Here is a 16,554-nt window from a genome sequence, read left to right on the forward strand (position 1 = left end):
CGCGACCCATGGCTGGGCACTTAAAGAGGACGTATCTGTACATGCTTGTGCCCAGCCGTGCCATTCTGCCGACGTATATGTGTAGGAGGCGGTCCTTAAGTGGTTAATTGGACCCGGCTATCTAGATAGGTGCTTAAGCACCCTGTGGGCAGTAGAGAGGAGCATGAACATCTAAAGCGGGAATCAGCAGCCTGTAGATCGTGGACAGGTGATTGGTAGATCGCAGTCTGGGCTTGGTGACCCGCCATTCCAGAGCATCAAACAGACAATAGGTCGAATTTCGAAAATCGTATCCAAGAATTTTCGTTCGTATTTCGCACCATTAGTGGGCTGCGGCAACAGACGGTTTTCGTGCGGCCATCAAATTTTTAAAATCGGAAAAGTTGGAAAAACAAACTGTTTTCTAATCAATGATGGGAGAATCATGCGAGAAATGTAAATCGAAAAAGAAATGCGCATGAGTGCTAGAAAAGAAAAATTCCCGGAAGGAAAAGAAGATTCCCAGACACAAAAAATATTTTCTGTAGCAACATGAGGTGAAATTGAAGGTTTGGTTGGTCGAATTTCGAAATCAATGGTGGGGCCATCGGATCACAAAACACAAATTTTCAGATTTTCAAAAATTCTTTTGAAATTCGACCTTACTGACACTTTTTGGGGACCAGTGCTCAAAATATGCACTGTCACTGTACTAATGACACTGGCTGGGAAGGGGTTAAACATCCAAGGCGATCAAAGGGTTAAATGTGTGCCCAGACAGTGTTTTGGTGTAAACTGTGTGCTGTTTTTACTAGGGGAAGAAATAGATTCTAGTCCACCCCCCCCATCAGAACGGTGATCTGCCTTGTTTACATAGGCAGATCGACCATTCCGTGTTCTTTACCAAATGGCGGGTGCCGGAGGTCATCGAGTGCCCGTCACACACAGGTTGGCTTCTGCTGTGAATATTCGGCAGAAATGCCATATCTATAAATAATATAGATATAGCAGGGTTCGACGAAATCCGCGCGCTAGGTCGCAATTTCGACTAGAATTAGTGACCTTGCGCCTGGGGAAGGAAGCATAGGCCTGCAGAAAGCCGCGGCGCGGCAGGGGAGCATGGAGACACAGGATACCCCATCCTGTGTCTCCGTGCTCCCCCGCTGCGCAGGCTGGCAATGGAGGCCGCGGCTTTACGGCCTTCGCTTCCTTCTGTAATCTGGCGCCATCTTGCGGTGGCCGTTGATATTACAAGACAACCAGCAATGCTAATGCTAATGGAGCTTCCCCTGTGTTTTCACTGCCATCTCCTTCCCTATAATTAGAACCCCCAAACATTATATATCGTGGAATGGCGACAAACTTTTACCCTTTAAAATCTCCATAGGCAACGTTTAAAAAAAAAAACGCACTTTTTTTGGGAAAAAAAAATACACTTTTTTTATTTAAAAAATAAGACAACAGTAAAGTTAGCCCAATTTTTTTTTTATATCGTGAAAGATAATGTTACGCCGAGTAAATTGATACCCAACATGTCACGCTTCAAAATTGTGTCCGCTCGTGGAATGGCAACAAACTTTTACCCTTTAAAATCTCTATAGGCGACGTTTAATTTTTTTTACAGGTTGCATGTTTTGAGTTACAGAGAAGGTCTAGGGCTAGAATTATTTCTCTCGCTCTAACGATCGCGGCGATACCTCACATGTGTGATTTGAACATCGCTTTCATATGCGGGCGCTGCTCACTTATGCGTTTGCGAGCTCGTCGGGACGGGGTGCGTTTTTTGGCTCCTAACTTTTTTAGCTGGCTCCTAGATTCCAAGCAAATTTGTCAAACCCTGGATATAGATATATACACACACACGTGATCCAGGTTACAGCTGCCACCCTGTAGCAGTAAAATTGCTATAAGGCAGTCAGCAATTGGTTAAAATTGATGCAAGATGGTATCTGATTGGTTGCTGTGTGTTACTGCGCCTTGCATATCATCAATGCTGGCCCAGAAAACCCAGAAGAACCCCGGAAGGCTGAAAAAAGAAACAGACCAAATGCTTATAACAAGAAAAATAACTTTTTATTATCGGACAGTTACTATATAAACAAATATAAAACCTAAGGGCAGCCTGCAGGGGGCGCTTCAACTGATGATCCCTTTAAATATTATAAAAATATGCTGCACTCCAAGGTGACTACGTACTGAGAAAATAATAATCAACATATCAAAGGGCTGTACAGCAGAGGTTAGAGATGGGTAAAGGCAAGATGAGGCCCCTGGGAAAGTAGCAGGTTTGATCCCCCTCCCTTCTATTGACAAGGATTTCAATAGGCTTAGAGAAGTCCCTCCTCCAATTTGTATTGTCTGCCTAAAAGTAGGTGCCCCCTTGCAATAGGCACAGCTTTGACCAATTGCACTATCCCCTAGCTTGATGCAGGAACATAAGGGTTGTAGCTGGACCCGGTTGCCCACCATCCAGGGATGCTCGTTGGATAATCCAGTTCGGCAGGAGGTGTCTGAACCTATATTACCAATATGGCCCCCCAACCATTATTGTATTCCCATGCCAGTATAATTTTTCTAAAAGTGGATATTTCCATAGGACTAGGCATGCCCCCCCCCCCCCCTCGTAGGACCGACTAAACATGCCACCCCCCGTAGGACTAGGTATCCCCCCCAATAGGACTATTCCCCCTATAGGACTAGGCATGCCCCCCCCCGTAGGACTGACTAAACATGCCACCCCCCGTAGGACTAGGTATCCCCCCAATAGGACTAGGTATGCCCCACCCCCCGTAGGACCAGGCATGCCCCCCCCCTTGTAGGACTAGGTATCCCCCCAATAGGACTATGCCCCCTATAGGACTAGGTATGCCCCCCCCCCCCGTAGGACTAGGCAAGCCACCTACGTAGGACCAGGCATGCCCCCCCATAGGACTAGGTATCCCCCCCAATAGGACTATGCCCCCTATAGGACTAGGTATGCCCCCCCCCCCCGTAGGACTAGGCAAGCCACCTACGTAGGACCAGGCATGCCCCCCCCCCCATAGGGCTAGGCATGCCCCCTTGTAGGACTAGTTACCCCCCCCCCCAATAGGACTATGCCCCATATAGGACTAGGTACCCCCCCGTAGTACTAGGCAAGCCACCTACGTAGCACCAGGCATGCCCCCCCCCCCGTAGGACTAGGCATGCCGGCACCCCCATAGGACTAGGCATGTCCACCCCCCCCCCCCCCCCCATAGGACTAGGCATGCCCACCCCCAAAACCTCCTTGTAGGACTAGGCATGCCCCCCATCACACGACTGGGCTTGGTGATTGGTCACATGGCATTGCAGAAGTATTGGGTGTTTAATGTGCTCCAGCAGCAATACAAGACAGTGGGGGGGGGGGGGGTCACTGGTAAGGGGGGCAGACACCCCCTGGTGGCCATTCTGTGTTACACAATCTAGCATCTGTCAGTACATAGTCACTTTGAGTCACACAGTTGTCTTTCACCTTTCATATATATTCATCCAACAGTATGAAAAAAAAAAAAAACAGCCCCATCTATGACGTCTTCTACCAACACTACAGCCAGTCAGGACATTCCTGAACTACAAGTCCCATCATGCCCCACGCCAGTAGTAGCCAATGATGTACAGCCGCAGACAGTTCTATATGTACAGGTTGCTCTGAACTTCAGTAGTTCTCACCGTCTTCTTCAGAGTTTCTGCAATGTGCTCAGATTTCTGGGGGGAAAAATAGAAGAGATGTCATTTTTATTTAGCGCTTGTCCGCAAAGGGTACAAATACATTTCTTCACATATGTACCATCATTAACCAGAGAGAATACTGTCCTGGGCTCCCTCCAGTGCTGCTGCCATAATCAAAAGCCCAAGTGAAGGGATATGTTACCATTAGGAGTTGTTGGGCATGGACCCGGACACAGAGCTGTGAGACCTCACAATGTGCCTTAGATGCCGCAACATGTCATTTCCTAGCTGGACGACGTCCAGAATCACCTGCGATCGCTCCACAGAGAGCCAGGACAGGGATCTGTCAATGTAAACAGTCAGATCCCCGTTCTGAGGGGTTGAGACAGATCTGCGGTTCCTAGTAAATAGGAACAGCGATCTCTCTCCTTCAGTCAGTCCCCTCCCCCCACAGTTAAACACCTCCCAGGGAAAACATTTTACCCCTTGATCGCCCCCTAGTGTTAGCCCCTTTCCCGCCAGTGACATTTACACAGTAATCAGTGCATTTTTATAGCACTGATCGCTGTATAAATGTCAATGGCCCCAAAAATGTGTCCCAAGTGTCAGATCTGTCCACCGCAATGTCGCAGTCCCACTAAAAATTGCTGATCACTGCCATTGTTAGTAAAAAAAAAAAAAATGCCAAAAATGTATGCATTTAGGTAAAAAACAGTGGCCCGGATTCAGAGAGCAATTGCGCCTGCTTAACCATCGTTACGCAGCGCAAATGCTTACTTGCGCCGGCGTAACGAATGCTCCTGATTCAGGAACCTCGTTACGCCGACTGCAGCCTAAGATATGCGTGGCATAAGGCTCTTATGCCCGCATATCTTAGGCTGCATTCTTGCGATGGCCGCTAGGTGGCGTTCCCGTTGTGCTCTGCGTATAGTATGCAAATTGCATACTAACGCCGATTCACAAAGTTACGCGAGCCCTGCGTACGCAGTTTACGTCGTTTGCGTACGGCGGTTTTCGCGTAAGGCTGCACCTGCTATTAGCAGGGGCAGCCAATGTTACATATACCCGTCGTTCCCGCGTCGCGAAATTTGAATTTTACGTAGTTTGCGTAAGTGATTGGTGAATGGCGCTGGACGCCATTCACGTTCACTTTGAAGCAAATGACGTCCTTGCGACGTCATTTGCCGCAATGCACGTCGGGAAAGTTTCCCGACGGAGCATGCGCTCTACAATCGGTGCGGGAACGCGCCTAATTTAAATGATTCCCGCCCCCTACGGGATCATTTAAATTGCGCGCGCTTACGCCGGGCATTTTGCCGGAGCGCCCACGCAATTTACGGAGCTACTGCTCCGTGAATCGCGGGTAGCGCAGAAAATTTGCGGGGGCGCAGGGCAAAAACGTTGCCCTGCGCCTCCGTAAAAACAGCGCAAAGGTACCTGAATCTACCCCAGTGGTTGTAAAAGGCAGAAGTTTTTTTTATCTTAATGCATTCTATGTGTGCAGCAGTCCCCCTAATACTTTCCTGAGGTCCCTCTAGCTCCCCGCCTCATTGCCTATTGGCTCCCACTGCCATCAAAGTCAGTCAGCCAATGAGAAAAGAAAGGGGCAGGGTTCCCCACTGACAGCGGAGGGGGAAAAAAAAAACAGCGTGCGATTTCCCCCCTCCCCAACTGTCCATACCAGGCCCTTCAAGTCTGGACTGGGGGGATGACCCCAAGCCAAAATTGAAAACATGGCGTGCCCCCCCCCTCCCCCATGTAAATGAGTATGGGGTAAATTGTACCCCTACTCATTCACCTAAAAAAAAAAAAAAAAAAAAAAAAAAAGTGTAGTGTTACAGAAAACAAAGACAGTTTGACAAATTTGAAGAATGTCCCCCATCGTAGCTCCAACAAGTCTTCTTCCTCTGATGTCTTCTTCCGGTCTTCTCCTTCCAGTGAGGTCTTCTCCCTCTGCCAATGTCGTCGTCATCTGCTTTTTCTGCCGCAGCCATCAACCCGTTTAAAATAAAAATATCTGGTCCTGCTCCGACGATGGCTCCCGCTGTTATGCCAGCTAAGCTGTCTGCCAGTTCTTATATAACTATATCACCCAGGGACCCCGCCCCCCTTTGCGACGCCACATCATGCCTTGAAAAGGTACCAGTGGTGCCAATTCTTTATCTGCCGTTTCTAGGGGGATCCCTCTGGATGAACAATAGTCTTCAGCAGAGATCAGCACTGCAGGGAGCACACAGCAGCATTTTCAGCAGTAAAGGTAAGAAAATAAATAAAATGAAATGAATCACTGCGCCAATATAAATATAATATATATATATATATATATATATATATATATATATATATATATATATATATATATATATATATATATATATATATATATATATAAAAAAGGTAGAGTCCATGTTCCAAGAAATGGCATCACCCACAGTGTAAATATGACAATCTGAGGTGAACGATGAAATCCTCCACCGCACACCAACACACCGGCCTCTTACCGCAGAAAGTGGACCACTAGGTTATAGGTGGTCAGATAAGCATGATATATCCACTATAGCACGACTCCACTCTGGTACCAGACAGCTGAATCTCATAGGGTCACACTACGTTATGACCATCTATAACCTAGTGGTCCACTTTCTGTGGTAAGAGGCCCGGTGTGTTGGTGTGCGGTGGAGGATTTCATAGTTCACCTCAGCTTGTCATATTTACACTGTGGGTGATGCAATTTCTTGGAACATGGACTCTTTGTGCTCAATGACAGTGGATTTTTATTGACATAGTTCATGTTTGTATTTCTAGCGCTGCATAGCTTTTTTACGGTAAAAGGTAAGTAGTTCAACCCTTCCCCTGATCTTTAAACACCTAACCAAACAAGACTCATCTGTAGACATGCAGATGTTGAATGCTTACCGCAGCTAGCAGGCTCATGCTCTGACAGGACAGGACTGGGCGGAAAGCCTTGATGGTGACCGAGTCCAATTTGGTGATGTCGGTGTAGCACTGGTAATAGACGGCGGGGATCCCCCACACCTGACAATGCGCCATCACTGCAAGAACAAAAATAATCACTTGTATAAAAAGGACTGGTACAGCTTTCTCCAAATTCTAACAATGAAGGAAGCAGAAGACATCTGAACCATTGAGCCGACCTACCCCAGTACAATGACGGCGATACGTGGGAAAGAGCCGACCTACCGCAGTACAATGACGGCGATACGTGGGAAAGAGCCGACCTACCGCAGTACAATGACGGCGATAAGTGGGAAAGAGCCGACCTACCGCAGTACAATGACGGCGATACGTGGGAAAGAGCCGACCAACCGCAGTACAATGACGGCGATAAGTGGGAAAGAGCCGACCTACCGCAGTACAATGACGGCGATACGTGGGAAAGAGCCGACCAACCGCAGTACAATGACGGCGATACGTGGGAAAGAGCCGACCTACCGCAGTACAATGACGGCGATACGTGGGGAAGAGCCGACCTACCGCAGTACAATGACGGCGATACGTGGGAAAGAGCCGACCTACCCCAGTACAATGACGGCGATACGTGGGAAAGAGCCGACCTACCGCAGTACAATGACGTCGATACGTGGGAAAGAGCCGCCCTACCGCAGCACAATGACGGCGATACGTGGGAAAGAGCCGACCTACCGCAGCACAATGACGGCGATACGTGGGAAAGAGCCGACCTACCGCAATACAATGACGACGATACGTGGGAAAGAGCCGACCTACCCCAGTACAATGACGGCGATACGTGGGAAAGAGCCGACCTACCGCAGTACAATGACGTCGATACGTGGGAAAGAGCCGCCCTACCGCAGCACAATGACGGCGATACGTGGGAAAGAGCCGCCCTACCGCAGCACAATGACGGCGATACGTGGGAAAGAGCCGACCTACCGCAATACAATGACGACGATACGTGGGAAAGAGCCGACCTACCGCAGTACAATGACGTCGATACGTGGGAAAGAGCCGACCTACCGCAGTACAATGACGGCGATACGTGGGAAAGAGCCGACCTACCGCAGTACAATGACGGCGATACGTGGGAAAGAGCCGACCTACCGCAGTACAATGACGTCGATACGTGGGAAAGAGCCGACCTACCGCAGTACAATGACGTCGATACGTGGGAAAGAGCCGCCCTACCGCAGCACAATGACGGCGATACGTGGGAAAGAGCCGCCCTACCGCAGCACAATGACGGCGATACGTGGGAAAGAGCCGACCTACCGCAATACAATGACGACGATACGTGGGAAAGAGCCGACCTACCGCAGTACAATGACGGCGATACGTGGGAAAGAGCCGACCTACCGCAGTACAATGACGATGATACGTGGGAAAGAGCCGACCTACCGCAGTACAATGACGGCGATAGGTGGGAAAGAGCCGACCTACCGCAGTACAATGACGGCGATACGTGGGAAAGAGCCGACCTACCGCAGTACAATGACGGCGATACGTGGGAAAGAGCCGACCTACCGCAGTACAATGACGGCGATACGTGGGAAAGAGCCGACCTAACGCAGTACAATGACAGTGGCTGGTCAGCAAGTAGTTAAAACATTTTTTAAATTGTTCATTTATTTTATTCATTTTGACACTTTCCCTTAATTTTTTTTATTTTTGATCACTTTTATTCCTATTACAAAGAATGTAAACATCCCTTATAATATAAATAGTGCACGACAGGTCCTCTTTATGGAGAGATGTGGGGTCTATAGGTCTCCAAATCTCTCCTATAGGCACGAAAGACTGATAAAAAACAAAACAAAAAAGAAAAAACGATCTCAGCGTTTTCTTGCCGAGTACAGGGCAGTGTTTACCTCTACCGGGGGACCAGTCGTGACGTCATAACGTCGTGCCCGGGACTCTGAAGATCATGGAAACTGCCAGGGACCATCTGGTCTGCAGTATTCTCTATGGCGATCTCCTGCCGCTGGCAGATTCCTTCTCCGGTTCGCCAATTGCATAGGTGAGCCAGTAGAACCCGCCGCCTGTAAAAATTACCAAGCGGCTGAACTGCTGCTATGATTGTATTTATGGTGAAGGGAATCGCCTGCTGAAAATAATGATATGATATCTGGATGATGCCTGCAGCTGCGCCCATCATTCAGATATCTCCACTCAAAGTCGAGGACGTCATACGATGGCCTTGAGCTGGAAATGGTGAAATGGTTAAAAGGGGCAGACCAGGGACAATCAGGCTGGATGACGATGATGATGGACATCCTCCAGACAGGAAATATGGCGGCTCTATCTGACGTGCTGCAGCTTCTAATGCACATTGTGAAACGTTCACACTATGCAGTGAAATTAGAATAAGCAATTTCAGTACTGAGGAGGAGCCGGTACAACTGAGCAAGACTGAAGGTAAGGCTGGAGTTCACCTTTAATACTTACCAGCAGCAGGGAGCCCATCCACAATATTCGGCTGCTCCAGAGGGTCGCAAGGAGTCCCGTCAGTGTAATGGTTCGTCTTCAGCGCCTTCAGAAAGGGGACTGGGAGGTTGTAGGTGGATTCTGGGGTTTTGTAGTCAGACACCGGGCAGGTGGACAGGATAGTCACCTTTAAACTGGATTTCTGTAGACACCCGAGGACCTGTGAGAGGACAAACACTAAAATCAAAAAAGATGACCCTTGGATGGAGTAATGTGCCGCTCAGGCTCAGCTGGTTCGAGAAGTAGTGTGGAAGGTGAAAGCATCCGCTGCTGCCGGAGTGGAGCTCGTCCTGGCTAGAGAGAGGAGGAACCCCCGATGCCGCCGAGAGAGAGAGCGAGAGAGCAGAGAGAGAGGCGAGAGAGAGAGAGAGAGAGGCGAGAGAGCAGAGGCGAGAGAGCAGAGAGAGAGAGGCGAGAGAGAGAGAGAGAGAGGCGAGAGAGCAGAGGCGAGAGAGCAGAGAGAGAGAGGCGAGAGAGCAGAGAGAGAGAGGCGAGAGAGGCGAGAGAGCAGAGAGCGAGAGGCGAGAGAGCAGAGAGAGAGAGAGGCGAGAGAGCAGAGAGAGGCGAGAGAGCAGAGAGAGGCGAGAGAGCAGAGAGAGGCGAGAGAGCAGAGAGAGGCGAGAGAGCAGAGAGAGCAGAGAGAAAGCAGAGAGAGCAGAGAGAAAGCAGAGAGCGAGAAAGAGCAGAAAGCGATCAGAGAGCGAGAGAGCAGAGAGCGAGAGAGCAGAGAGCGAGAGCGAGAGAGAAAAGAGAAAAGAGAAAAAAGAGAAAAAGAAAAAGAGAAATCCCTGATGTCGCACATCCACGTGGGTGTTCAGTGGTGAAATGACAACCTCAGCCTGGGCTCCGGCCAGGCCATGCCCCAACATGTTTCAATCTGCACCTAGAAACATAAAGGGGAGTTCCAGCTTTTTTTATGTTTATTAAAAGTCAGCAGCTACAAAAAGCATAGCTGCTGGCTTTTAATAAACAGACACTTACCTGTTTCACGGTCCAGCGACGCGCCGGCCGGAGCTCCACTCCTCTCCTCTCCGGCCGGCGTCTTCATTCATAGTGTGGGCACCTGGCCGTGACAGCTTTCGGCTTCACGGCTGGGCACTCACTGCGCGAGCGGCGCTGCGCACTGCAATTGGTCAGACGATCGCCTGGGACCTGTCACGTGTCCCAGGCAATTGTCTACAGGGAGGGGCCACTGTAGGCGATATGACGTATCGCCAAAGCGGTACCTGGGCGGAAGGAGGAAGTGGGACAGGAAGTCCCACTCCTACTGAAGCCCCCACTCCCCCCCCAAAACAAAAATTACATGGAAAAGGAGTGGTTTAAGCGGAAGTTCCACTTTTGGGTGGAACTCCGCTTTAATCATGGGGATCGTGATTAAGCTCCGAGGGGCAGAGCAAAATGCGTTTGGGGCATGGCCTGGCAGGAGCCCAGGCTTAGGTTGTCATTTCACCACTGAACACCCACGTGGATGTGTGACATCAGGGATTTCCTCCTCTCTCTCTCTCCAGCCACCAATATCAAAGATGGTAGGAGGACTAAAAAAAAAATCATTTTAATCTTGATTTCCATTGACCGAGCAGCTCATGGCTCTCACAGTCCCGATACAAATGAATCACCTGTGTGGAGATGGAGGATGTTTTATCGTCACGGAACACTGAACGACGGCAGATTTTATCTTTTTATAGTGATAAACAGAAACAGAGTTTTTCATGTCAAAGTGAACACAGATTTTTTGCTACCCGAGGCCTTAAAACAGGAGTAGGCAACCTCGGCACTCCAGTTGTGATGAAACTACAAATCCCATCGTGCCTCTGCTTTGATGGGTCTGTGGCTGTCAGACTTGCAATGCCCGATAGGTCTTATAATGCCACAAAGGCTGGAGTGCCGAGGTTGTCTACCCCTTCCTTAGGGCCCTTCACACTGGGAGCACGTAAAAAAATGTGGTATGCGTTTTGCAGATTCTTCCTTTCTTTTATAATGAAAAAAGGGGCAGGCACGATAGAAAATTCACTCTCCACAATTCTAGACACTTGCGGCTAGACGAACCCATACGCTGCTGGGCATTCGGTGGTTATACTGGGATGATGCCTGCAGCCCCAGGAGTCACCCTGGTACCATTTGTTCTAGAATCCTCTCTCTTGTAAAAGCAATCCTAGTAGCTAACTAGCCGCTGGACTGCTTTTACAAGAAGCAGGAAGATCCCCCCCCCCCCCTCCTATCACCTCCATGACTCCGGCTCAGGCTCTCCCGTCCCAGTGGACAGCCGAACAAGGCTGGGATCGGCTTTGACCAGCTCTCCGCCATGGAAACTTGGTCGATTTGAATCACGGGTGGAATCGCGGAAAAAAAACACAGAACGCGTTTGTGATGCCATTATTTTGGCATAAAAAAAAAAAAAAAAAAAAAAGGCTCCTGTCTCTGAGCCAAGATTTGGTACATGAGCTTCTTCAGATTGTTTTTGGAGCATTCAAATGAATGGTGCCGCTCCAAAAATGCTCCACAAAAAATTGCGCCTGGCTCAGGTGCGAATAGAGCCTTATGCCGCGTACACACGATCATTTTTCGGCATGAAAAAAACGTTGTTTTAAAAAAAATGTAGCCCTCCTCCAGACCCTTACTTTCTGCTTCCAAGCAATGCATCCAGCTTTTTCCCAGCAGCAGCATAAGGAAAGAGGGGTGCACTGTGATGTAAGGGAGAGGGGGGGACTCAACTTCTGATGTTGGGGGGCTCTTGACATCTAATGTAAGGGGAGGGGAATGCGCTGGACATCTAATCTTACAGATACAACCGGCCCTTTTGAGAACAATCATAATGCTGATACGGCCCACAATGAAATTGAGTTTGATACCCCTGATCTAGGGGCTCAGCTTTTTAAAAAATAATGGGCTAGATTCAGCAAAGAATTACGCCGGCGTATCCATAGATACGCCGCGTAAATTCAAAGCTGCGCCGGCGTATCTACTTTCTGTATTTAGAAAGCTAGATACGCCGACATTAGCCTAAGATACGACTGGCATAAGTCTCTTACGCCGTCGTATCTTAGGGTGCATTCGGCCGCTGGCCGCTAGGTGGTGCTCCCGTCGTTTTCGGCGGAGAGCATGCAAATTACCTAGATACGCCGATTCACAAGCGTACGTGCGCCCGGCGTTCGTTTTTTACGTCGTTTGCGTAAGGCTTTTTCGGCGTAACGTTGTGCCTGCTTCTATGAGGCGCACTCAATGTCAAGTATGGACGTCGTTCCCGCTTCTATTTTTTACGTTGTTTGCGTAAGTCGTTCGCGAATAGGGCTGGACGTAATTTACCAAACCAATGACGTCCTTGCGACGTCATTTGGAGCAATGCACACTGGGATATGTACACGGACGGCGCATGCGCCGTTCATACAAAACGTCAATCAGGTCAGGTCAACACACATTAACATAAAACACGCCCCCCCCCTTACACATTTGAATTACGCGCGCTTACGCCTGCCCCATATACGCTACGCCGCCGCAACTTACGGAGCAAGTGCTTTACGAATACTGCACTTGCTCCTGTAACTTGCGGCGGCGTAGCGTAAATACGATACGCTGCGCCGCCGTTAGACTACGCGCCCCTACCTAAATCTAGCCCAATGTTTAGATGGTTCTAAGTAAATTTTCTAGAAAAAATAAATAAAAAGTACTGATTGTTACAAAAAGTGCCAGAAAAGGGCAGATCTGGAAGTGGTCTAGAGAAGACATCAGAGTGTAGGACATCTCATGTCAGATGTGATCATCTCCCTTTCACCCCATTACATCAGACCACATTTCACACACCCAAATATTTCACCGTCCCGATAATGACTCTTCCGCAATCACATCTGTTTACATTACCGCATCGCTCCTTCGCAGAGGCCGCTGGCTTTGGATAAATATTTGTAAGAACGTCATCTTTGTCTAAAGCGTTCCTTCGCGTTTGACGGACGTGGTGACAAGGTGGTGATAGGAGTGAAGTCTGCTTCCAATTCATTTTAATCCTTCTGGAATTGGCAGATGGGAGCCAAATGAGACGCAACATTAGTGAGGACCATTACCGCCCAAGCACTGTGCGCAAACAAGGCGGAGATTCTACACCTCCGTGTCTGCCGGTGATCTGCCAAGCTTGTTCCAGCTATGGTATTTGTTCCTCTTAACAGCTGATGATCAGCTGTTACGTTCGACTATTTCCGTAGCATGCCCGGAGTCTGCGCAGTCGGTTGTGGAACTTCCTGGGTGCTCGCTGACTGGTGCCCTGGATGGGCCGCTCTATTGTCAGTCAGTGAGCTCCTCCTGCTCCGTCAGACCCATAGAGCCGCACACAGCCCCCCCCCCCTCTCCGATGCCCAGGGATCCCGTATGCCGCGAACACAAAAAGCGTCGGCTTAGTGGGGTGACATCACCCTTCCTGCAATATGTCAGACGGGGAAAGCATGTAGAAGGGGATGATAGGTGTTGTGTAGGACGGCGGTGTGCTCAGTCCATACAGAGGGGGATCCTCTCTCCTCCCCCATCACACAACAGACGCCCCTTCTCTCTGCTCTGCATCCTGATCTGCCGAGCTGTGTTCCTCTTAACAGCTGACGATCAGCTGTTTCGTTCGGCTATTTCCGTAGCCTGCCCATAGCCTATTACTGCGCATGTCCGGAGTCTGCGCAGTTGGGTGTGGAACTTCCCATATGGTGGAACAAGGATGTTAAGTCACCGGGAACATCTTGTTCTTAGACCAACCAGACTCCTCCTTCCAGACCAGACCAGGAAAGGGAGATTCTGATAGGTCTATATCAATAAAACTGCTGATCATGGGAGCAATACTAGAGTTTAACCACTTCCCGCCCGGTCAATAGTCAATTGACGTCCGGGAAGTGGTTGTGAAATCCTGACTGGACGTCTATTGACATCCTGCACGATTTCGTGGGGGCGCGCAGCGCGGCGATCGGTGATGCAGGGGGGGGTCAGTCTGACACCCTGCATCTCCGATCTCGGTAAAAAAAAATATATATATATATATATATATATATATATATGCCCGTCCCGGGACAGAGGTGGCAGACCAGCAGGCAAACAACAGAGCGCATAAAGCATCCTTCCCAGACAGCACAGCAACCATGGGTAAAATAAAACTATAGTGTATCCTCATAGTACAGGTAGGTATCTGGAATGCGAGTAGGATGGCCACAGCTAGTGACGGCTGTAGGCCTGCATAGAAAATGGCCACGGATCCGATCTCGGTAAAGAGGCTCTTTACCACGTGATCAGCTGTGTCCAACCACGGCTGATCACGATGTAAACAGGAAGAGCTGTTGATCTGACAGACGCGAGTCGAGGAGAGCCGATCGGCGGCTCTCTTGACAGGGGGGGGGGGGGTTCGCACTGATTGTTTATCAGCGCAGCCCCCCCTTTGGATGCCCACACTGGACCACCAGGGAGTGCCCCCCAGTGCTAAAAAAAAACCTCCAGTGCCCCCCAGTGCGAAAATAACGCCAATAAAAAAAAAACACACAATCGATGCCAATTAGTGCCCACAAATGGGCACTGACTGGCAACATGGTCACTGGCTAAAATGATGCCCAGCAATGCCATCAGTGTCACCCCTCAGTGTCCATCAGTGCCACCTCTTAGTGCTCATCTATGCCCAGTGCCCACCTATCAGTGCCGCCAAAGAGTGCCCAGTGCCGCCTATGAGTGCCCATCAGTGCCGCCTATGAGTGCCCATCAGTGCCGCCTATGAGTGCCCATCAGTGCCGCCTATGAGTGCCCATCAGTGCCGCCTATGAGTGCCCATCAGTGCCGCCTATGAGTGCCCATCAGTGCCCATAATTGAAGAAGAAAACTTACTTATTTACAAAAAAATAAATAAAATGCCACCAAAAGAAAGCTCTATTTGTGGGAACAAAATGATAAAAAATGTCATTTGGGTACAGTGTAGCATGACCGCGCAATTGTCATTCAAATTGCGACAGTGCTGAAAGCTGAAAATTGGCTTGGGCAGGAAGTGGTTAAAAAAAGTAAAAAAAAAAAAAAGCAAACTTTTTTTTCCACCCTGCAAAAAGATGTGCATTTATTTATTTATTTTACAAAAGGGGAATTTATTCTTTATTCCCTTCCCATAGCGGGTCATTAAACCACTTCAGCTCCGCGCTTTTTTTCTGACACTTTTGTTCACATGTAAACCATCAGTATTTATTTTTTTAGAATCCCCAAACACATATATATTTTATTAGAGAATAAATTGGTGTTTTTTTTTATGTCACGTGGTATTTGCGCAGTGGGTTTTAAAACAAAATATAGAGAGAGATAGAGAGATTTATTGTGCGTTTTATTTTATTTATTTTTTTGCATTTAAAATGAAAAAAAAAAAAGTGTATTTTTCCCAAAAGAATTGTTTGAAAAACCGGTGCGCAAATGCCAAATTTGGTATTTAATATAAAAGATGATGTTATGACGAGTAAATAGACAAACATGTCACACTTTCAAATTGAGCACGTCCGCAACAAACAGCGTCAGTTTTATTATCCATAGCTGACGCTTCAAAAACCTTTAGGCTCCATTCACACCAATGCGTTATTTCTTACTATTTGCAGAAATGCTGGACAGTTATTTATTTTATTTTTTTTAAAGAGGAACTGCAGTCTGCTCACATAATGTGTAATAAAAACACTTCTGCCATTCTGAAGCTTCCCTCCAACCACTTTGCATATTATTTTATATACTGTGATTCTGTACTTGCCAAATATGCTGCAGAAATCTCCCTCCACCGAGTCTGGCTGCAGCCATTTTAACTGTGGGCAGCTGAAGCTGCTGCCTCTTCACTTCCTGGATTTACGCAGACGCACACCTCCAGCTCTGCAGCACTCATTGGCCCTCTTATGACTTTCTGCATTTCTCCCTCTGACACAGCTCCCGGTCCTGTCAGGGGGTGAAATGCCTGACCGTCTGTTCATACAATGTATGAACAATGATCAGTCATTTCCCCATGTCAGTCCACCCCCCCTACAGTTAGAACACACCCAGGGAACATACTTAACCCCTTCCCCGCCCCCTAGTGTTAACCCCTTCCCTGCCAGTGGCATTTTTATAGTAATCAATGCATTTTTATAGCACTGATCGCTATAAAAATGACAATGGTCCCAAAAATGTGTCAAAAGTGTCCGAAAAGTCCGCCATAATGTTGCAGTACCGAAGAAAAAAAAAAAAAAAAAAAAATAAAAAAATAAAAAAAAAAATCGCTGATCGCTGCCATTACTAGTAAAAAAAAAAATATATATTAATAAAAATGCTATAAAACTACACCCTATTTTGTAGACGCTATAACTTTTGCGCAAACCAAACGTTTATTGCGATTTCTTTTTACGAAAAATATGTAGAAGAATACGTATCGGCCTAAACTGAGGAAAACATTTTTTTATATATTTTTGGGGGATA

General features: G+C 48.2%; 1 protein-coding gene across 1 annotated transcript in view; it reads right to left on the reverse strand.

The window, feature by feature from the left end:
- Positions 1-3,500: 3,500 nt before the first annotated feature.
- The window catches only part of PSMG1 (proteasome assembly chaperone 1), a 30,463-nt gene continuing 17,409 nt past the window's right edge, over positions 3,501-16,554 (reverse strand). Inside the window, exons 5-7 of the mRNA XM_040338978.1 lie at positions 9,094-9,292; positions 6,586-6,722; positions 3,501-3,705 (exon numbers count right to left, since the gene is read on the reverse strand). Of these exons, the coding sequence (XP_040194912.1) occupies positions 3,631-3,705; positions 6,586-6,722; positions 9,094-9,292 (411 nt within the window). The 3' untranslated portion in view covers positions 3,501-3,630. The remainder of the gene's footprint in view (positions 3,706-6,585; positions 6,723-9,093; positions 9,293-16,554) is intronic.

The sequence above is a fragment of the Rana temporaria genome, chromosome 2 (assembly GCF_905171775.1).
Source record: "Rana temporaria chromosome 2, aRanTem1.1, whole genome shotgun sequence".
Taxonomy (NCBI): Eukaryota; Metazoa; Chordata; class Amphibia; order Anura; family Ranidae; genus Rana; species Rana temporaria.